Raw genomic sequence first — 24,418 nt, 5'->3', positions numbered from 1 at the left:
AGGGCGAATAGAGATGCACAGAGCCTCAAGCATGGGGAAGGTTGGGGTGAGTTGCAGGGAGTCCCTGACAAAGAAGGGGATGGGAGGGTGGCACACAGGGAGCTTGTGTGGGGAATGGAGAACTGCAAGGAGCCCCTAGGGTGTGCAGTGTGCTTCACCCACACAAGGAACAACATGAGTGATCCCCTAGCGTAGACACAGCCTCAGAGGTCAGGGGCAGCCTGGGATGCCGAGGTTCCTTTTGTTACTGAATGGCAGCAGTGGGGCTGATCTCACCACACCTCCCTCTGGAGCAGGCTCCTGGGTCCCCCAACGGACCTGGTACCTGGGTAATAATAGCTGAAAATGCAGGGCCAGCATCTATGGGGCTTCAGAGGAGGCGTCATGAGGAGGCTCTCTGTGCAGAAGACATTTGATCGTGTGTTCTGCATCCATCTATCCTGTTTCCCGGAGCCTCCCCTCTGGTGAAGGTTGCCTCTTCATTGCACAGCAGTGTGTAATATTGTGAATGGCCACGTTCTAGGGTAGCCCATGGAGGCTCCATTGACGTTGTACAATACAATGGACAATACAAGTCTCTAGTCTCAGTTACGACCTGTGCAACCTCGCTAACCTGTGCATCTCTATTCATACCAGGGACCCCCATTCTCTCCTCCTGCCACAGCGACTCTGTGTGTCTCTTAATTCTCCCCATTCCCCTCCATGGCAGAGGCTCTGTGTGCTTCCCCTTCATTCATGCCGGCTTCCCTCAGTCTCTGCCCTCAGGGGTTGTGTGTCCCCCATGCTCCCCTCCCCTGGGTCCAGGATCCTTCATTCTCTCCCATATGACAAAGGTTCTGTGTCTGTCCCCTCCATGGTTGCCCATCGGTGTCACTGCGGCTAGGAGGGGGCTCTAACAAATCATGGGTCAAACCACAGCCAAAGGCCAGTGCACTGCAGTGTACCAGGCAGAGTCTGCAGAGGGAGGGTGGAAGATACACATGAGTAAGGGCTAGTTTATACCACAGAGGCTTTGCTGGTTTAGCTATACCTGTGTAGTTATACCAGGAATGCCACGCACTGGAGACACAGCGCACACTGGCAAAGTGAGTTCTTTTGCCAGGACACTTAAATCACCTCCCCACACAACATAAAGTAGGCCATCAAAAGGACTCCTCTCTTGGCATAAGCTGCATCTACCTGGGGTTTGTTGCTGGCATAGCTATGTCAGTTCGGCATGTGATTTTCTGGTCAACACAGCTATGCCTGCAAAACTTTACCGTTAGATGCGGCCTAATGCAAGGAGCCCTGAGAACGTGGCTCAGCACAGATCTTATGGGGCATTGGCGGTGTGGTAAACCCAACTGCCGCGGTGAGATCCAGGTCTGCGCTGGTAACGCCAGGGGCAGGATGGAATGTGAATCTCTGCAGGAGGCTTGTAAAGAAGAGGAAGAGCTCCATTTTGGCAAGAGTCTCACCTGCACAGATCCTCCGACCTGTAATGAAATGCATAGCAAAAAACGGTTGCTTGTTTAACTCTAAGGAAGAATAAAACCACAGCCCAACTTCTTAGTAACACGGGGTGAATCCAGAGTGTAAAAATGGATTTACTACAGGTATACACGGGTGCAATTGGAAACAGGACTTCCTATAAATGCACCTACTGATCAAAAAGGAAATTGATTATGTTCTAAACATTTCAGTCAGAGCAAATTTGCTCTTCAAAATATTCCTAGTGCTGCCATAAATATAGTTGGGGTTTTTTGTTGTTGTTTTTTAAAAAAAATAGCTATGCAGACAGCTATTCCTGGAGAAATTGAAAAAAAAAAAATCTAAACAAGCAAACAACTTCTCCACCTTTTTTTTCTAGTCCATCCCCTCATATTGACCAAGTCTACTTAGACCATTCCTGATAGGTGTTTGTCTGACCTGTTCTTAAAAACCTCCAATGATGAGGATTCTACAAATTCATTAGGTCACATATTTGAAGACACTTATTAGATTCCCCTTGATATATGATCATTTAAAAGCAACTGGGACTCTAACAGTACCCGCAAGTTGCAAATTAGAGTATCCAATGGTGGACAGGTGCTGTTAGCAGTAGCACAGTATAAAATGGAAAATTATCCCACAGAAGGGACAAATAGAGGATGTGAGGATCATATTTACAGATCCACCATTTTATGTCATAGGCTGCTGAATCTTGGATATCTATGCCCTGCCGCAGTAAATGTAAAATAGAACGTACCTGCTGAAAAAGGCATGAAAGCCTCTTTCTTTACAAACTTTCCTTCCGAGTCAAGAAAATGCTCAGGATAGAATGTATCTGGTTTCTCCCACTGAGATTCATCTTGCAGTACAGAGGCCAGTAAGGGGATGATGTAAGTTCCCTTTAAATCAAATGTTATGCCATAGGTCAACATGGTCCCTGGACTATAGCTTAGAATAAATATTTAAACTACAATAGTAAGTGGATGATGCTATTGCAAATACTGCCATGAAATGTCCAATGCGATTCAACATTAATCAATGAACCAGGACTTTAAAGGGTTAATCAGAAGACTCAGGACTTTAACAACTTCACAGAACACAAGAAAGGTAATACCGCAAACAGGTCACCTTTGGAATAAAGTAACCTCTCAGAATAACATCCTCAGTTGTCTCATGAGGCAAGTTCATGGGCACGATATTAGCAAACCTCTGAATTTCATGGACCACTGCATCCGTATATGGCATTTTAGTTCGATTTTCAATTCGTGGCTGGGAGGATCCTATAACTCTTATTATCTCTCCTTGGACTTTGTCTGCAAAAATATAACATTAGAAAAAAAAAGATCAGGATTCATTTATCTCTGAGAAATGCTGTGCACTGTGACTTTGAAAGGTGCAGCAGCTCATGTTAAAGTGATAGTGTAAGATCTCCAAAATCTTGCTTTCTTTTCAGAAGGAATGGGGTGCTGCCAATATTAGAGCTTATGAACATTTGTTCGCTAATAGCATAACTAAAATAGAAAACTTCTGAAAAGACACAAGTAACCTATCCTGTTACCTGGCTTGACCAATAATAATATACAGTCATTTTAACTGAAGCAGCTTGCAGAAACTTTGAGGGAACATATTCTGTTGGAGCATGTACTTCTGTCAAAACTGAAATGCTTCAGGAAATCAGGTCCAGTTTCTTGAAATTTTGTTCTGCAAGAAAACTGGGAAAAAAGTAAGTTCTACCAATGTCAGAGTACCCCATTTCAACAATTTTGCAATGAAATATTTTGATTCTTTTGCTCTGAAATAACTGTTCGTTTACAATTTTTACACTTTTTGTATTACATTACATCTTCAGTATGATAATATAATACAAAATTAAAAAGTCAACTTTCGACATAAAACATTTTGATTTGGTTGAAACAAAATTGAACAAAATATTTTTTTTTTTTTTAAATTTTCCTTTGTGGAAAATTTTGAAACATTCAGTTTTCATTCAGAATGAAAGAAGATTTCAAAATCTCAAAATTTTTCATGAAACAAAACTTCCAAAATTTTTAATCATTTTGATTTAGTTAAACCTCCCAATAGTTGAGATGAATGAGCAAAATTTTTACAGTGGGGGAATAGAGGCCAAGGGCACAGTCTAGATCATGCCATGTGGTGTACTTAATCAGACAAAACAGGCTGTGGGCTACTGTGACCTGTGGTTAGTAGAGGATTTTATTCCAAACAGTTTTCAATTCCTTTGCAACTGAGGCTTCCCCGTTGACCCTCTGCCAATTTCATGCATGAAGGATTCTTCTCGTGATGCCCTGAAGCAGCCTTCAGACAAGAAGTCGCAAAGTAGAACTGAAAACGAATTATCTTGTGACTGTCAGAGTTTGAGATGTGCAGGCAATTTTAAGTGTTATAGGAAATGAATCAGGGGGAACAACTGAAAAAGCATAAAAGTAAAAACAGCAGCAACAAAAACCCTTGTTTTATTAAAGAAAAAAACTCTGGGTCCTCCGGTACATCAGTAGCCAGATTTTAACCTCATCTCATTGGAATCAGGAGTAATTCCACTGAAGCTAATAGAGCTTAGTGATGTTAAGTGAAATCTGGTCGTGTGTTGTCTATGTATGCAAGGCATACTCTGCATGCCTGACTTCCTGTATTCTGTCCAGCTTGTAGGCTGAATCTGGCTCATGGGACAATTCTGTCCAGCCCCTATGGAGGACTCTATTTTGTAGAACAAACCTTCGCACAGTGTGACCTCGCATGCGCCATGTGTGTGAGGTCACACCAAATAGACGATGCCATTTTGATCTAAAAAGAGCCCTATGTAAGTTCAATGGCTTGTCTCTGTCACCTACAGAAGTTGGTCTAAGAAAAGATATTATCTCCCCCACCTTGTCTCTCTAAGGCATATCAGTGAGTTGTTGCATGGCTTACTAAAACTGTCTCAGCACTCCACTGGCAAGATCAGTCCCTCAGTCTCTGGTGTTATTTTGTCTGTCTATTGAGATTGGAAGTTCCTTGGGGGCATGAACTCTGTCTTGTCTTTTGTACATAGAAGTGTTCAAAAAAGCTTTGTCCATTTTTGGGGAGAGGAGGACAAAATTTCATTTTCCATAAAATTTTCTCACCAGCTATAGTTATAATAACCATCAGGGGAAAGATCTTGGACAATCTTTAAGTTTGAAGGAAAACAGAAATTTAGGACCTTATTCTGCTGTTGTATTAAGTTAGATGGAATATCTGAGCCCAGAGGGCTAAAGATGTTAATATGATCTTGTCACTGTCCAACATTAAAGAGTGTAAAGCAAGATCTGGAGTTTGCTATACACAGAGACCTCAGCCTGCTTAGTACCATGGCAGACACATTAAGAAATGTAAGCCAATGGTTAGAAATGTATTGATTGAAATGCACAAAAGGGAAAGAATCAAAGAAAGTCAAAAAGCATTGCAACTGAAATGGAGTGATTAGGCAAAACAAACAATCAAAACCGGTCAAAGTCTCTTTTTAGAAAGGGTGAATATTGGTTACAGTTTCTTATTCTGTCAAACAGTCCTTCCCGGTAGAGACAAATGGATTATTTCTGTTGTTCAGTTTTGAGTCAGGAATGATATTCACTTTCCTGGTTTTGAAAAAACACAGACTTGGAAGGGAGAGAAGAGATCAGATAGGATGGGGTGAGAATTACAGCTCTTGCAGATGTTCTCAAGATACAGGGCAGCTGCTCAGTCACACACACATGCTTTAGACTAGCAGATTAGGCCATGACAGCTGTTGCTCTGGACTCCTGACTTTCCTCCCCAATCAGAAACATCATCTAATTGGTCGGCTCAGGTCCCTCTCCTTCACTGGTCCTTCTGCGGCTGAGCGGAGCTGGATGGGCTGTCTCATCTTGCCATGCGGGTGCCGTACAGTGCAGTTGATTTCAGGATCAGGTGAAAAGCTGAGAGACAGACACCCACAGGACAGGAGGAAGATAGTGAGGGATGGAAAGAGACACATGAGGGAGGGGGAGACAGAACAAGCTCTCATATGGAGCAGGCTGGGGTCCTCACTGGTGCGGCGATGATGGTCTGGCATCCCTGCACTGGAGTACCGAAGTCTGAGTGTCATGGTAAAAATCCTTCCGCTGCAGCCGCGGTGTTGGTAGAAGTTCCTTTTTTAATTTCCCAAACCTCTTTTTAAGGGCCACCCCCAAAGGAGCGGGTGGATAGAATGGTCCATCCTCTCATTATTTTGCCCACCAATTAGGCCAAATTTCCAAAGTACCAATATGGTCCACTGATTTGTGGTGTCCTTCTCCTCTTGTTCACTAGTCATGCTCATAACCATGTCCTTGCGTGGTATCGGTGGACCCTCCTCTGTTTAAATTAAGTCAGTCTGTCTCCTTAACTTGTTATATAACAGGTCAGGTCATGACTCTTTACCCACTTTCCACTGGTTAGGCTCACACTCAAGTAGGTCTGTTATTCCAGCTGTGCTCACAGTTATGACCATTTAAATTCTGCTCTGAATTGTTCTACTTATCTAGTGTACGTGTGGAGCAATTCTAATGACTAGAATGGAATAGCTCCAGGTTTACATAGGTGTGACTGAGATCAGAATCTGGCTCTAAGGAAGTAAAAGCAAAATCTACTGGTAAGTGAGTGCTACATGTCCCACTCAATGCTGGATCTACTGAGGATATGGATCCATTTCAGCTCTCCCCTGCCAAGCCTGACCCTGTAGCTCGAGCTGTAGCAATTTATACTGTTAGCTGAAGAGGTTTATTGTTAAATTCCCCTGTGTCAGCCAGGCTAGCAGCTGGTACAAAAGCACTTACTCTGAGTTTTGGGGTATTTCATCATTAGCAGAAGTCCCCAGCGCAGTGTGGTAGAAATGGTGTCCATGCCTGCGACAAACAAGTTGATCAAAAGGTTTATTAAGTTGATATTATGGAAATATCCACTGGTATTACTTTTCTCCTGGTGGGAAAAAAAAAAAAGTTTAACTCTAAGAGAACTCCAGTGGGCAGTTAAAATCCTCTAAGGATGGACATTCCACCACATCCCTAGGTAAGCCATTCCACTGCTTCACCACCCTTCTAGTGAAAGAGTTTTTCCTAATATCCAACCTACACCTCCCCCACTGCAAGATGAGACTATTGCTACTAATTTCATCATCTACTACCACTGAGAACAGCCTAGCTCCATCCTCCCTGGAACCCCCATTCAGGTGGTTAAGGCTGCTATCAAGTCCCCCACATTCTTCTCTTCTGCAGACTAAACAAGCCTAGTTCCCTCAGCTTCTCCATATAAGTCTTGTGTTCCAACCCCCTAATCATTTTTGTTGACATCCTCTGGACTCTTTCCAACTTGTCCACATCCTTTCTGTAGTGGTGGGCCCAAAACTGGCCTCCAAAAGTGGCCTCACCAATGCTGAGTAGAGGAGCATAATCACTTTCTCGATCTGCAGGCAATGCTCTTATTAATGCAGCATAATATGCCGTTAGCCTTCTTGGCAATAAAGGCACACTGTTGAACCATATCCAGCTTCTTGTCCAGGTCCTATTCTGCAGAGCTGCTCTCTAACCAGTCGGTCCCCAGTCAGTAGCAGGGCATGGAATTCTTCTGTCCTAAGTGCAGGACTCTGCAGTTGTCCATGTTGAATCTCATCAGATTCTTTTTGCCCAATCCTCCAATTTGTCTAGGTCACTCTGTATCTTTGTGCCTACCCTCCAGCATATCTACCACTCCCCCCAGCTTAGTGTCACCTGGAAACTTGCTGAGGGTGCAGTCCACCCTTTCCTCCAGATCATTAATGAAGATGTTAAAGAAAACCAGCCCCAGCACCGATGCCTGGGGCACTCCGCTTGTTACTGGCTGCCAACTAGACATCAAGCCGTTGATCACTACCTATTGAGCCTGATGATCTAGCCAGCTTTCTAGCCATCTTATAGTCCATTCATCCAACCCATACTTCTTTAACTTGCTGATAAGAATATTGTGGAAGACTGTATCAAAAGCTTTGCTAAAGTCAAGGAATATCGTGTTCTCTGCTTTCCCCACATCCGCAGAGCCATTATCTCATCATAGAAGGCAATCAGATTGGTTAGGCATGACTTACTCTTGATGAATCCATGCTGACTGTTCCCGATCACCTTCCTCTCTTCCAAGTGCCTTTAAATGGATTATTTGAGGATCTGCTCCATGATTTTTCCAGAGACTGAGGTGATGCTGACCAGTCTGTAATTTTCCAGTTCCTCTTTCTTCCCTTTCTTGAAGATGGCTGCTGTTTGCCTTTTTTGCAATCATCCGGGACCTCCCCCATTCGCCACGAGTTTCAAAGATATTGGCCAACAGCTCTGCAATCACATCAGCCAACTCCCTCAGCACCCTCAGATGCACTGCATCCGGCCCCATGGACTTGTGCATGACCAGCCTTTCTAAATAGTCCTGAACCTGTTCTTTTCAGCACTGAGAGCTGCTCAACTCCTCCCCATACTGTGCTGCCCAGTGCAGTAGTCTGGGAGCTGACCTTGTCTCTAAAGATAGAGGCAAAAAAAGCACTGCATACTTCAGTTTTTTCCACATCATCTGTCACTAGGCTGCCTCCCCCATTCTGTAAAGGGTGCACACTTTCCCTGACCTTCTTGTTGCTAACATACCTATAGAAACCCTTCTTGTTATCCTTCATGTCCATTGCTAGCTGCAACTCCAATTTTGCATTGGCCTTCCTGATTTCACTTTGGCATGCACGAGCAGTATTTTTATACTCCTCCCAAGTCATTTCTCCAAGCTTCCAATTCTTGTAAGCTTCCTTTTTGTGTTTAAGCTCACCAAAGATTTCTTTGTTAAGCCAAGCTGGACACCTGCCATATTTGCTATTCTTTCTGCACACTGGGATGGTTTGTTCCTGTGCCCTCAATTAGATTTCTTTAAAATACAGTCAGCTCTCTTGGACTGCTTCCCCCTCATATTAGCCTCCCAGGAGATCCTGCCCATCAGCTCCCTGAGGCAGTCAAAGTCTGCTGTTCCAGGGTCTGTATCTTGCTGTTCTCCTTTCTTCCTCTTGTCAGGATCCTGAACTCTACCATCTCATGGTCATTGCTGTCCAGGTTACACCCACTTCTACTTCCCTTACCAATTCTTCCCTGTTCGTGAGCAGCAGGTCAAGAGAAGCATGGCCCTAGAATGTTCCTCCAGCACTTGCACCAGGAAGTTGTCCCCAACATTCTCCAAAAACTTCCTGGATTCTCTGTACTCTGCTGTATTGCTTTTCCAGCAGATGTCAGGGTGATTGAAGTCCTCCATGAGAACCAGGTCCTGGATCTGGAAACTTTCACTAGTTGTCTAAAGAAAGCCTTGTCAACTCATCTTCCTTTTCTGGTGGTCTATAACACATGTCCCCGCAAGACATCACCCTTGTTGCTCTCACCTCTAAACGTCAGCCAGAGACTCTCAACAAGACTTTTTCCAGTTTCATACTGGAGCTCTGAGCAATCATATTGGTCTCTTACATGAAGTGTAATTCCTCCACCTTTTCACCCCTGCCTGTCCTTTCTGAACAGTTTATACCTATCTATGACAGTGCTCCAATTGTCAGAGTTACCTCACCAAGTCTTGATTATTCCCATCACATCATAGTTCCTTGACTGTGTTATAGTCTTCAGTGGAAATGTGAATGGACTCTTAATAACATTAATACCTATCTCATAAACAGTCATTAGTACATCTCAAAGCATTTATAACAGAGGCAAATGTCATTATCCTCATTTTATAGATGGGGAGATGGAGACACAGAGAAGCCAAACGACTTATCCAAGATCACCCAGCAGATGAGCGGCAGAGCCAGCAATTGTCAGAATCCCACTCTGCTGCTTGATCCATTAAGCCATGTTCACTCTCTATTCCTTTTGCTCTTTTTATACCTTACCCTTATTGGTATTTTATTCTTGCATTCTTTTACGATGTTCCTGAATTATATACAAGTCTGTGCAGCTGAGAAATAATGCAGAAACAAATAAAAATCCACAAATATTTGTTCAGTTCCTGTTGACCAAGTAAACTGATCTTCTGGCAAATATTTGGGATATTGACTTTTCCTTGCAAGACTATTCATAGAAAATGCATTTCAACGTGGATTGCTTGCCCCATGTCCAAATAAAGATCATTTGCCTAGCTCGTTGCTTTGACCATGTCACCCCTCTCTGCACGCCTGCACTGGTTTCCCCTTCTGATCACATCCAATAGAAGAATCATAGAAATGTAGGGCTAGAACTTGGAAGGGACCTTAAGAGGTCATCAAGTCTCTCTCTGCATGGTGAGGCAAAATAAAATATACCTCCTAGACCTCCCCTGACAGGTGTTTGTCTTACTCTGTTCTTAAAAACCAACATTGATGGGGATTCCACAACCTCCCTATGTAACCTATTCTATTTAACTACCCTTAGAGTTGGAAAGATTTTCCTAATATCCAACCTAAATCTCTCTTGCTGAAAACTAATCTGATTCCTTCTTATCTTATCATCAGAGGACATGAAGAACAATGGATCACTGTCCTCTTTAAAACAACCTTTAACTTATTTGAAGACTTTTACCATGTCCTCCCACAGCATCTCTTTGCTAAATTAAAAATGGTAATTCTTTCAACCTTTCCTCATAGGTCAGGTTTTCTAAACCTTTTACCCTTTTTGTTACTCCTTTCTGTTCACATCTTTCGATAGTGCCCAAAACTGGACGCGATATTCCCGTTGAGGCCTCGCTAGTCCTGAGTAGAGCGGGACAATTATCACCTGCCTCTTACATAAGACACTCCTGTTCAGACATCCCAGAATGACATTTGCCTTTTTCTCAACAGCATCGCACAGTTGATTCATAGTCAGTTTGCGATCCTCTATAACCCCCTGATCCTTTTCTGTAGTACTGTTGTCTAATCAATGAGTCTCTATTTTGTATTCGTGCATTTGATTATTCTTTCCTAAACGTAGTTTTCTGTCTTTATTGAATTTCATCTCTTTCATTCCGGACCAATTCTCAAATGTATCTAGTCTTCCAAGGCCTTTCACCACCAATTTCCATTCTGCCTATCATCTCTCATTCAATATTAAGATGTCAAGACCTGGCTCCAAGTGACCAGTGAAACCAGCCTTCTTTGCCCACGTGTTACATTTTCAAACAAGCACTCTCACGCTTTCTCCCATGCTGCCCCAAACACTTGGAAAGAGTGCCTCACAAGCGCCTGTAAAACACATTGTCCTTTAATAAATCCCTCCTTAAAACTCTCCATTGCTGTGATGTCTACAAAAAGCTTGACAGCAGTTAGGTCTCTGCTTTATTGAGACCACAGCATATCATGCAGACCAACATTGTTTCATTGTTTCCTTTGCTCCACCCTGTCCACATCCCCTCACATCTCCATATCCATCTGTTGCCCCTTGTCTTATTTTTAGATTGTAAGCTCCCCGGGGCAGGGGCTGTCTATTTGTTCTGTGTTTTGTACACTGCCTAGCACAGTCGGGTTCTGGCCCATGACTAAAGCTTCTAGGTGCTCTTGTAATAATAAAATAACAACAGGTAAAATACTATGTGACTAATTCGACCAATCATAAGTAACCAAAACGGTTAGAAGTTTGAATCTTTCTCGATTACTGCATCAATTAAACATTTGGGAAGACATTTGTCAAGTGATTTAAAACAATGGATACATTTGAAGAAATTGCAATTAGCTGATGGCTATTCAACTAGCAATGAAAGAGATTTTGGCCCCGTTGCTGCAAGAATTGCAGAAGTGGACTTCCTTAACTACTGAAAAGAGTGGAATTCCATGCAGGCAAAATATTCCATTCATGCAATTCTTCTTGCAGGGTTGGGGCCAAAATTTGTTGAATACATTAATCATAGTAAGCATTGAATGTAATGCATAATAATGTTGAATACATTAATCATAGTAAGCATAGTTTGCTCAGCTCTGCTAATGTCTTCGGTGCATACTTTGCCACAGCTAAATTTCCAAGCAAATACTTTTTAAAATAAAAAAGAAAATATACAAGTCTGCTGAAATCATAATTACCTCCTTCTGTCTTACAAGGAATGCATCAATAAAGCTTCTCTGATTTTTGTTGTCCAGTTCTTTGAGGCATTCTATGAAAGTAAGCCGTATAAAAGAATACAATTCACTTGTGTTGTGCAAAACAGTCTTGTAATTCCTGACTAGAAATCCAAAGGCTGGGAACATGTTATACAGCTGAAAGAATTAAAATGGCAGAGTAAGCAAAATAAGTAAGAAGAAAACTTAATATTTATAAAGCACTTATCAGCCAAAGAACTCGAAGTACTTCATTAAAGCAAGTGACTGTTGTTATGCCCATATTGCAGATAAGGAAATTGAGGCACAGGAAGATCACATGCTTCGCTTGGGGATATAAGCCACTAACAACCCCTCACTCCCCATAGGCCCTGTCTATCTGGAGGAACAGGATGGGGCAAGAATTCACATTTTCTTCTTTCACCTGTCGCATTGTGCCACTAAGCAATCATGAATTTTCTATCACTTGATATGTGTCCCAGAAGGTCTCTCATTTTGAATATACTGTAACAATCGGATAGTGTGTTTGTGTACTACTGTCCTCTATTGGATGGAATCAGAACTGCTCAACTGTATATCAGAAGCTCTATACTGCTAACTAGAACTCCTCAAAAAAACTAGAAATGTGAAATTCGTACTGAAAAAAAACAAGTTTAGTTTTTTTTGCATAACTCTCATTTCATTTTTCATCCAACTCTACTACTAATAGTTGACAAAGATTCTCTTTTAAACTCAGTGTGACAGAAGGGGAACTGAAATGGAATAAATATTATGAATAATGAAGGAACTGTGATATAAGAATCTGTGAATACTGATATGTAACCTCATTCTTGAGATTGACTGTACAATATATATTAGGATAGGGGCATATTTCTTATACACTTTAATGCCTGAATTCAATAGGGGCTCTGGGAAGAACAAACAGGGAAGCAACACAATGGCTTCTGAGATAAGAACAGCTAGGTACAGACTTGAGGGACAATAGAGAAAACTGCTGGCTTCAAGAACTTTGCCTCCTCTCCTGCTTTGTATTGCTAGGATGGTGGCTTGGAGACACCAAACCGTTAAAAGGCCTCCAAGAAGGGTGGGTTTTCACCTTCCTTTGCAGCACAAGTCACCTGTTAGGATCAATTGGGCGTCAGGCATTGGTGGTACCTTGGCCTCTCCTATTCTCGGCCTGTGGCACACAACAGTTTAATCTCATGAGGACTGAAAAGCTTTTCTTTAACCCAAGTTATTTGGCTCAACACAGGGGTAACTGGGTGAAATGTACTGTCCTGTGCTATGCAGGAGGTCAGACTAGATGGTCTGATGGTCCCTTCTGGCTTTGAACTCTCTGAATCTCTGACAAGGTAGGGGGTGTCAGTCACCAGAGGCTGTCCAGTGGGTCGCAGGCCACTTTAAACCCCCAATTAATTGCCCCTTATTGAGCCCAATAGCCTGGATGAGACTAAATTATTGTGTGTCACAAGCAGAGATGTTGTGCCAATTTATAGAAAGGGTGAACACGATGACCCGGAAAATTGACATTGATCCCAGGTAAGATAATGGAGCAGCTGATACAGAACTTGATTAATAAAAAATCAAAGGAGGATAAGGTAATTAATTCCAATCAATATGGGCTTATGGAAAATAGACCCTGTCAAATTAACTTGATTTCTATGGATGACATGAGATGTTTGAATGATAAAGGTAACAGTGTTGATGTAATAAACTTAGACTTCTGTAAGGACTTTGATTTGGTAGAGTACAGCATTTATTAAAAAAATCTAGACAATATCGAATTAACATGATACACATTAAATGAATCAAGACAACCTAATGGCTAGGTCTCAAAATATAATTGTAAATGGGGAATTCTCATTGAGTGGATATATTTCCAGTGGGGTCCCACAGGGATTGGTTCTTGGCCCTATGCTATTTAACATTTTTATCAATGACCTGGAAGAAAACAAAATTATCACTGATAAAATTTGCAGATAGCACAAAAATTGAGGGAGTGGTGAATAACGAAGAGGTCAGGCCAAAGATTTAGTGCGATATTGATTGCTTGGTAAACAGGGTGCAAGCAAATGATTTGCATTTTAGTATGGCTAAATGTAAAGTGTACATCTAGGAACAAAGAATGTAGGCCATACTTACGTGATAGGGGAGTCTATCCTGGGAAGCGGTGATATGAGTGACATGATAATCGGCAGTGACATGATAATCAGCTGAACATGAGCTCCCAGTGTGACACTGTAGCCAAAAGAGCTAATGTAATCCTGGTGACTACAATACACAGGTGACTATCGAGTAGGAACTGAGAGGTTATTTACCTCTATAATTGGCACTGATGTGACTACTACTGGAATACTGTGTCCAGTTCTGGTGTTCACAATTCAAGAAGGATGTTGAAAAATTGGAGCGGTTTCAGAGAAGAGCCACAAGAATGATTAGAAAACACACCTTATAGTGATAGACTCAAGGAGCTTAATCTATTTAGCTTAATAAAGAGAAAGTTAAGGGGTGACTTGACCACAGTCTATAAGTAGCTACATGGGGAACACATATTTGATACTGGAGACTTCAGTCTAGCAGAGAAGATATAACATGATCCAAAGACTGGAAGTTGTAGCCAGATAAATTCAGACTGGAAATAAGGTGTACATTTTTAACAGTAAGAGTAATTAACCATTGGAACAATTTACTGAGGGCTGTGGTGGATTCTCCATCACTGACAATTTTTAAATCAAGATTGGATGTCTATCTAAAAGATCAGCTCTAGGAATTATTTAGGGGATGTTCTATGGTCTGGGTGATACAGGAGATCAGACTAGATGATCACAATGGTCCCTTCTGGCCTGGGAATCTATGACCAATGAATCAAGGTGCACCAACGTCCTAAGCCTCTGCATAAATCAGACCTGCTGGGGTGATTGTGGACAGCAACCCCGAACCTAGTCTGAGAGTGGGAGAATTGCATGATTCCATCTCGAGAAGCAGGTGATGTCTTGGGACATGAAACCGTAGAGGGGCTGTGCTCTGAGAGACCAGAAGGGATTAGAGGTGCTGTTAGGCTGGGAACGGAGACACTCAGTTTTTTGGAGCAGAAGGATTTTAGCTGTATTTCCACTATCACCATGCTGTGTAGCATGATAGTGACTGACCACCAGGAAGTCCTTAGTCTCTACAGATTTGTTACACTATAAACTCATTTCATATACATATACATTTAAAAATATAAAAATATAAACTACTAAGGGATTTGTTTCAGAGCTAGTTTGGTTCATATCCTCCAGACTGGAAACACAATTGCCACTGTACTTCAAATAAATTATTCTCAGACAGTTTCATTGGGTTTGTTATTAAGGTACTACGTTGGGATCCAGGAAAGAGGTAGGTGCAATTCTCAACTCTGTCACAGATTTCCTGTGTAACCTGGGCAAGTCACTTAATCTGTCTGTGCCTCACTTCACCATCTATAAAATGAGGAAAATAATATTTCACATGGATGTTGTGAGGATAAATCCATAAATACTCAGCAGATACCCACTTACTATGATGGTAAGTGTAGGGGCATATAGCTGACAGACATATGTATCATGCTCTAATTTGTGGGACTATTCTGACTGGTAGAAATGATTTGATGTCATGTAATGTATACAGCATACAGTTACTATGTGTGTACTGCATGCATTTGAATAGTGACTTTAGAATAACCATAATTACCGTAACTGAGGGACTTCCAGCCAGCCTCATGTTTTCATTTATCAAACTTAGTAGTCTTAAGAATGTGGGGTCTTTGTAGTCAAACCGTTCTCCAAATATTATTGACACAATGATGTTGGCAACTGCTGCATTCATAATCGTAGTGATCTCAAAGGGCTTTCCTAAAAAAATGTTCAAATGCAAGAAGAGATTGTGCACAGAGCGCGGTTAATCGTGAGTTATTCTAATGTTTTTCTATTACAGTAGTGATCAAGATCATGGCCCCATTGTGATAGACATTGTGCCCCTGCTTCAAAGTGCTCACAACCTAAATAGACAATAGAAAAGGCGGAGAAAAGAAATATGATTAATTCCCATTTTACAAACAGAGAACTGAGACAAACAAAGATTAAGTGTTTTCCACACAGGCGAGGTGACGGGACAGAGGGGCTGGATGGACCAACTCTGCTTGGGGTGTCTCGGGGGGAGGAGGGCTGGGGCAACCACCTCAACTAGCTCTGGGTGGGGAAAATATACTCACCCCTGGGCTCCGGCTTCGGGCATGGCTAAGGGGGTGGGGCTTCACGCGGAAGAGGAGGATCAGGGTGGCAAGGCACTGGGAGACAGGAGGAGGAGCGGGGCATAGACCAGAGTTCCAGTGCTAGTGCGGGGCCACCAAATTGGCCAGGGCCCCTGGGCACAGGCCTCATTAGCCCACCACTGTTTAGGCACCCCCTAAAATGCCAGTGCCCCTAAGCATGTACCTACTCTGCCTAATTAGAAATCGGGCCCTGCCCCTATTCTAGGGTATCTTGCATCAAAGTGCATTTAGGGATCTATGTTAAAGTAGGGAAGCAAATGTGTGTGTTTTATAGATACTCTTTTCTTGCAGTTACCTTCCATTTCAATTCCTGGTGCCTCTCAATGAATCAAAGATTGTCACTAGTGGAGGAATCACACATGGAGGGATACATTTTGTCCACTGAAGTTGCATTTTGGCCCAGCGTTTAATGGATCTGCCCACACGGCTCACAGTGCATGTAGCCTTACATTTCCATGTCCCACAGGCTGGGGATGGAACAAGGGCAGGGATCGTGGTTGCACGCTTTCTAGATCTCAAGGCTGGCTTCAGCCAGCCATGCATGCCCAGCAGAAAGAGAGAGCAACCAAGTGGTGTAAATTCTCACTGCGTCACAAAATGCTTCTCAGTGCAACCAGTTGCTGAAAAAAATATGTCAAAAGCAACACAACATGGATGGTGACATTTCCTAAAAAAATGGACGTTTGAAGAGACTATGAAGGATTTTGTCTTGGTGCAAGGCACATGCAAAAAATGTTAGAGGTGTCCGTGAAGTTAAACACCCACCCACCTTTATGAGTTTCAATATCCTTTATCAGAAATCTGTTCTCTTCAATAATCCGATCCTCTATGGCCCTCTTGCCCATTCCAAAGTCTCGTAAGGTCCTGACAGTAAATCTTCGCATCACTTTCCAGTTATTGCCATGAGAAAAAACAACACCTGAAGTGAAAGGAGAGCTTCAAGTCAGCAAGAATAATTCAAATAAATGCTTCTTACAAATATAGGTTTACACCCAGAATGTTCGTTTTGATGCGCTAGAGCTGGTCAACAATGGGGGAGGGAAATTTTCATGAAATTATTCTTACATTTTTGGGGGGATTTTGGGGTTAAAATTCAGACAAAAATTTCCATAAAAAATGTTAATTTTGAAAATGTTTGCCCAGCTGCACGTCTGATTGAAAAAATGGTTATTGTCATGAAAATGTAATCTACATTTTTTTCTCTTTTTTCCTTCCCAGGATCATGGACATTTTGAAATGAGAGACATTTCAGCCAGCAGTAAGATACACCATAATAAATTAATGAACTGTTTATAAACTACAGGAATTGAAATGGTTTTTACATGATATTAATTTGCTATATTTTTGTAGTGTGGTAAATTACATGAAAAAATGTATCAAAGTTCTTTAAATTGTAATTTATAAAACCATATTTACTGAGCTTTACTCATTCTAGCAAAAATGTCCAGAAAATTTACTATCTTGAGCAAAGGCCAAGTTCAGAGGTGATACCCGAGATATCATGAGTTACATTCCCTTCTTCTCAATCGTATTCCTTTATACTCTATGAGGCCCTGACTCAGGAAAATTTCCGTATTTAAGAAAATATTGAGCATATGCTCAACTTAAGGCATAGTTTCAGTTCTATTGATGTCAATAGAAGTTAAGTGCATTCTTAAAGTTACAAACTAAGGCGTCTGGCAGAGTTCCACATGAGGAATTATTAGTTAAATTGGAAAAGGCGGGAATTAATATGAAAATTGAAAAGTGGATAAAGGGGAGACTACAACAGGTTACACTGAAAGGTGAACTGTCAGGCTGGAGAGAGGTCACTAGTGGAGTTCCTCAGGGATCAGTCTTGGAAACAATCTTATTTAATCTTTTTATTACTGACCTTGGCACAAAAAGTGGGAATGTGCTAATAAAGTTCGCAGATGACACAAAGTTGGGAGGTATTGCCAATACAAAGAAGGATCGGGATATCATACAGAAAGATGTGGATGACCTTGCAAACTGGAGAAATAGATATAGGATGAAATTTAATAGTGGAAGTGCAAGGTCATACATTGAGGGACTAATAACAAGAATTTCTGCTATAAACTGGGATGCAGCAGTTGGAAGTGACAGAGGGGGAGAAGGACCTGAGCATATTGGCTGATCACAGGATGACTATGAGCAGCCTATGTGATGTGGCTATGAAAAAAAATTTTCATGAAATTTTTTTTGCTGATTGACATAGATATTGATTCAAATTGGCATGCTAGTCCCTAAGCCATCTTTCCCATCACAGAGACTTGCTTCAGTAAGATAGGCTTATGAGTCACAAGAAAATGGTCACCATATCCTTTAAAAGTATTTTCAAACATTGGGACTTTAGCTCTCTCTGCAAATGCATCTGCTTGGTTCACCAGAGCCTCCTTCACCATCTTGTATCCTGACAGCACCACCATCTTCTGGCATCCCATCTGAATGCTGAAGACCGGGCCATATTTCTTTGACAGCTTAAATGGGAATGAAAATAAAATTATTTGAAGAAAGAAGTGAAATTCACAGCTGGTTCAATACTGTTTTGCCATCGTGACTATATGTTATTCCAATGTCAAATTCTTTCCTAAGAAAAAGAACCTGTGGTTAGTAATATGGATATCATTAGATGTTTTAATGATTAATTACAATGATAGGCCCAGATTCTCTAACGTATTTACATATCTAATTCCCATTGGGTCATAGTGACCTAGGATGACCAGATGTTCTGATCCCAATATTAGGGGTTTTGTCTTATATACGCAGCTATATACCACCTCCCACTGAAAAAAAAAAAGTCTTGATTTTTCACATTTACTATCTGGTCACCCTATAGTGCCCAAAGTGTTCAATCAGGATTAGAACCCTATTGAGCTAGGAGCTGCATAAACATGATCCTTGTAATAAAGCACACAATCTAAATCATCTGTTCAGATTAGGGGTGTCAAATTATTTAAAAAAATAATAGCAATTAATCGTAAGGTCAAAAAAATAGTCACGATTAATTGCAGTTTTAATCGCACTGTTAAATAATAGAGTACCAATTTAATTTATTAGAAATATTTTGGATATTTTTCTACATTTTCAAATATATTGATTTCAATTACAACACAAAATAAAAAGTGTACAGTACTCACTTCATATTATTATTTTTTTATTACAAATATTTGCACTGTAAAAAATAAATCTTTGGAACCTACATGTCGAAGCATACAAATGTTTAGCATATCTGGCACATAAATACCTTGCGAAACCAGCTACAAAAGTGTCATGTGAATGCCTATTCTCACTTCCAAGTGACTTTCTAAATAAGAAGTGGGCTGCATTATCTCCCGTAAATATAAACAAATTTGTTTGTCTTAGGCCTGGTCTACACTGCTGCGATGGGTCAACATGAGATACGCTAGTTATATAATATAACTGGTGTATATCACATCAATGTACTTACGTCTATGCTGCGTGGCGTCTTCATGACTCTACATCAACGGAAGAGCATCTCCCATTGATGATATCTTCCACCTTTCGGGGAAGTGAACTAATTCAATGGACAGGTGAGCGCTCTTCCACCTTCTGAGTGGGTCTACACAGACCCACTCAATTGATGCCACTGCCTGTTGCCGAGGCAGTGTAGACATGTCCTTAGTGATAGGCTGAACAAGAAGTAGGACTGAGTGGACTTGAATTAGGTAAATTGAAAAATACTATTTCTTTTGTTTATCTTTTTACAGTGTGATTAATCATGACTATTTTTTAAAATCTAGTTAAGTTGTTTTGCGTTAATTGCATGCATTAACTGCGATTAATTGAGAGCCCTAGTTCAGATGACTAGAATGAAAATATAGGGGCACATTCTTGTCTGTACCCAGAATCCACAGGCTACAGCTCAGCAGGGAATAGAGAGTGTAAAGGAGCTGGTTGCACCTCCCTGGTCTGGGGGCTGGTTCTACACCAGCCTTGATTGGTCCCCCAGGTTCATTTCCACCAGCCAAGGATTGTTGGAGCACAATAACTCTCCAGTCATATCCCTTCCCATTTCTATGCCAGATGCTACATGGGGTGGTGGCCTGGGCCCCAGCAACAGTAGTTCTATGCCAGATCTGAGGACTCCTCCATGACAAAGGAGCAGCTCCTACCATTTAATCCCATTAGACTCATTTTGAGTTTAGAATCCTAACTCTGCTACTCATGTTGCCATTTTCCTTTTGTTTCATTGCTCTTTAGCTTTTCAGATCAAATCTCCTCTGTTGCCATTTGCTGGCTCAAAGAGGCAGGGAGGATTTTGTTTCAGAGTCTTTATTTAGCATCGAAAACATTCAGATTGTTTATACGTGAGACCGCCTCCCTCCAATAAGTCTATTTGTAATCTGTATTTCACAAATTTGTTTTTAGGTAAATTTGAAGTTGAGTTACTTGCACTACAGATCTATTTTCTGATTCCTGAACTCCAGTGTCTTTGGGCCGGGCCGTTTTATAGTCTGCACTTATAAAGCAATTGAATAAAAAAATACCACTATTCAACAACAATCGCAGGAGATACACAGTAAAGGAATCTAGCTGATTATAAGCAATAACATACAGCCAGCTACACTTGTATAAAGACTGTGTAACTTCACAGATGGTGATGCAGTTATTCCAGTGTTAGGTTGGTGCAGTTGAGAGCAGAATTTGGTAAAAATATGTTCTCAAGTCAGGATTCTCAATAATTTTAAATGTTTGAATTCAATGTGAGTATAAGGTTTCAGACTGTATTTATCTATGTAGCTGGCTTGAATACCTAGCTATGCTGAACATAGTGGGCCAAATTAATCCATTGAAGTCAGTGGTGTTACACTAGGGATCTATTTGGTCCAATTTGCTTGTAAAATTTGCTGTAGCAAAAAGAGTCTTTTAGACAAATATTTAAATGGTTATACAATACAACTCTGACTCCTTGGGGACTGATTTTTAGGGAAGGCATCCTCGTTTGTGGATGCAATTTTGCACCAGCAGTTACGGTATTGAAACATTTCACTTGTACCCAAAATTGCATAGTTAAATGTTTAATTTATATTTGCACCCAGAATTCATTGTGGGTAGAATTATTTGTTGACAAAAAACTTGTGCCCCCAAAACAGAATGTATATTCAACAACAGCTGAAAATCAGATCTTTGTGTCGGTTTCTAGAATACATTAGAATGATTAAGTAGTTCTGTCAAATTTTTGTGGCAAGTATAAGCATATGAACATTTATATACTCATGGACTCATGGGCTCATGGACATGCCTGATCTTAGGGATTCATAACATTCCAAAATAAATGAACAGACCATAGGCAATATCCTGGTCCTATTGAAGCCAATGCGAGTTTTGTTATTGCCTTTAGTTGGGCTGAGTTTTCACCCCAGATTTATATCTCTAAGCTCTCTCTCTCTCACTCAAACTGCACTGAATAATTTTTCCACAGGGAAGAGGCAAAACGATCCTAGGTTTATAGAAGGGACAATATTTTCTTTTCAGAAATTGCATTCTCAAATCCAATTGTCATTGGATCTAAAGATGAAAAACATATAAAAAATAGCCAGCTACACCTGATGAGAAAGCTCAACATCTCCTGCATGTTAGCAATAATGTCATGAAATAGGAAAGGTGAAATTTCAGGTTTTTGAGACAGAAGGCAGGGGTGCTGGAACAATTTGCATAGGAGGGTGCAGAGAGCCATTGAACCAAACAGTAAACCCTATAGTATGGAAATCAGTTCAGGCCAGGGGATGCAGCTTGAAGTTTCAGCACCACTGACAGGAAGACTTCCTGAGGGAACAGCAGGGCCAGTTCAGACAAGGCTGCTAAGGTGAACCATCCCCCCAGGAAGTGAAACACTAACCTGAGCTGTGCTGCTTATGTCTGCTTGGTGACTGAGAAATCTGCAGTGCTAGCGTGGAATCAGGTTGTATCGCTGGACATATGGCAGGTGAATATTTAGGGAACACATATTGCTGCAATGGGGCCCACCATTCCTCCCAGCACCCCTGGACCCACAACTGTGCAGGGCAGACACCTTACTCTGGGTGAACTAGGTAGGATGACCATATTTCCTATGCTGAATATGGGGCATCTGGTAAAATTACTCGTGTGTGTGTGTGTGTAGTGGGGGGCCAAGCAGAATTGGTGTGGGGACACACACATGGGGGGTGACACACACACACACACCTACCCCTTTCTCACACATGGGGGTGAGTGACCAACCGACTCTCCCTGCCCAGCACTCTCTGCCCTCTCTGCCCGACTGGGCCCCTGAGACCCACTACCCAGTACCTGGTGCTGTGTCTTCCCGGACTGAGGTTGTCCCCTGCCCACATTGACCGGCTGCCGCAGCTTGCAGCACACAGCCAGCGCCGGCTGGAGATGGGCCTGGGGGTGGGACCCTGCTGGCTGAGCTGGGATCGGCCCGACAGCCGATGGTGGCGGGGGCTGTGCTGACAGACTGGCAGGGATGCTGCAGCCTTGTCCCGCCACCAACCCCCACCGGCCACTCAACCCCTCCACTCATCGCCATTGGGCGGATGGCTGGCGAGCAGGGATCTGGCCAGTACAACCCTGTACAGCGCCGCGGTCATCACCTCATGGGCCCTTTCTGAGTGTAGGCTCTGTGCTCTGGCACTGCTGGCTGCCATTGTAAACCCGCTACTGATCAGGAGGCAGAAAATACGGGACAATTTAACAATTTAAGTCAGGACACCTGCGAGAGGGCATAAATATGGCACTCTCCCTCTAAAAACGGGAGGTATGGTCACCCTAGTACCAGGACCCTAGCAGTGCCTTCCCTTTCCCCACCTTGTGGCCTTGGGAGATGATTGCAGAGAGCAGCCTTGCAGAGACTCCAGCTGGTAAGAGCAGCCAAAGCGGAGATCTTTGGACATTCCAGTCAAAAGTGTAGACAGGGCTCAGATTTCCCAGCCCTGTGTTGACTGGCTATTTGCTCCAATCCTCTCACTTCCTCATGGCCTCTTCACCCCAGCTTCACTCCACACTTGCTCCTCTTACTCTCCTCTCCCCTGCCCTGCCCTGTCCCTCTCCCCTCCTTCCCTTTTCTTTGAATTTCACTGGTCCCTCTCCCCCTCCCCCCCCCCCATTACCGCTGTAAAATAAATGTCAACAATCACAGCACTAACATTCTGTTTGCTGCCATCCCAGTGTTTGCTCTTTTTGTGTGCTGCAGTCTTTCCCCCACCCTGTGTCTGGCTTGTCTATTGAGACAACTGTGTCTGATTGGTTCCTTGTACACACTCATCTGTCTGTATCCGTCTCTTGTCTCTTGTCACACACTTAGATTGTAAGCTCTTTGGGACAGGGATTCTCCATTTGTTCGTTGTTCGTACAGCACCTAGCACAATGGGATCTTCATCTACAACTACAGCTCACAGGCGCTATGGTAATATAACTGATAAAAAAAAAAAATAATAATAATAATACTGGTTGCTACACTGTGAAGCAAAAAAAGCTCATGGGAGGAAGAGCAAACAGCTGGGTTCTGTTAATTCAGTGGTTTTAAATTCCTAAAAGGGACCTGGGAGCGGCTGTTGCCACTGCCCTAAAAATTTCAACAGACTCTGGATGGGATTTATGTGGGCACAGAGGAAAGCACACCTCCTAAGAGTCCTTCATTTTTATTGCTGAAAATTATTTACATAAGAAATCCAGAAGCATGAGGTGGAGCATACAGGAGGAATTATTTACCATAAAATAATGAATTCTGCTGCTTTTTAATTTTCCTTCATGGATAATTATTTTGGGCCTCGGGTACACACTGCTTTACCCATCAGGCTTATGGCAGGTAGAGGGGATGGAGGATCCCTTCTGACCTTTGGGATAATGTGATTTGGTGATCAATGAGATAATACAAACACCAAAAAGATTTACCTCCAGCATAGTCCAGTAGGGCCTCTTCAGATCCATTATATGGAGATTTCCAATGATGGGTAAAGGCTTTGGTCCTGGGGGGAAATCGTTTCCGAAGCTGCTATTCCAGAATTTCTCAGTTTTCATAATAAACATAACACTCAGGACAAAAATGAAAAGTATGGAAATGGGATCTGTCCACTCCATTTCCTTTCAATAAGCAATTTGCTGCCTAGAGGAAAATACAAGAGTGTAATAAAAATATGATCACTCCCTCATGATCATCTGCAGAAATTAGTAGCATGAAGCACTACTACTACTACTGCATGGACCTTACTTATAATACAGTAATTAAACTCTCCTGTGACTGCAAAATAATTTATCCTCCTCCCCCGTCATTTGCTAATCCCCATTCAGTGAGTACGTGATTATTGCAATACACAATGAATCGGACCGTGCCTGGCTTGTCAAATCAAGGCTTGTGTACCAGGTTGGCAGAGAAGTATATGGATCTCTCATTGTGCTGGCTGACAGCTCAGCAGTCCAGTTTAGCAAGAAAGTCATTTCAGTTAGTGATTTACAGGTAAAGAGTGAAATTCCAAATTATGCAAAAGTTTTCAAGGAGCTTTCTTGTGTACAGATTGATCCCTGAAAGCCAGGGTGCAAGTCAAATCCTAGTGCCAAAACTGGATGAATAGTGCTTTGTGGGTGGGATTTTTCCA

At 42.0% G+C, this 24,418-nt stretch overlaps 1 protein-coding gene across 1 annotated transcript; it reads right to left on the bottom strand.

The window, feature by feature from the left end:
* Positions 1-23,903, bottom strand: LOC137163549 (cytochrome P450 2K6-like). The gene is made up of 9 exons (XM_067563814.1): positions 23,718-23,903; positions 18,136-18,298; positions 16,588-16,737; positions 15,239-15,399; positions 11,513-11,686; positions 6,285-6,426; positions 2,599-2,783; positions 2,228-2,369; positions 1-1,475 (listed from the first exon to the last, which is right to left on the bottom strand). Exons 1-9 carry the CDS (start codon positions 23,901-23,903, stop codon positions 1,273-1,275), a joined length of 1,506 nt encoding a protein of 501 aa, XP_067419915.1. The 3' UTR covers positions 1-1,272.
* Between the last annotated feature and the right edge of the window lie 515 nt (positions 23,904-24,418).

Source organism: Emydura macquarii, unplaced genomic scaffold (assembly GCF_026122565.2).
Source record: "Emydura macquarii macquarii isolate MOO-44397 ecotype Brisbane River unplaced genomic scaffold, CSIRO-AGI_Emac_v2 contig_2621, whole genome shotgun sequence".
Classification (NCBI taxonomy): domain Eukaryota; kingdom Metazoa; phylum Chordata; order Testudines; family Chelidae; genus Emydura; species Emydura macquarii.
This window is presented reverse-complemented; position numbering and strand designations above follow the sequence as displayed.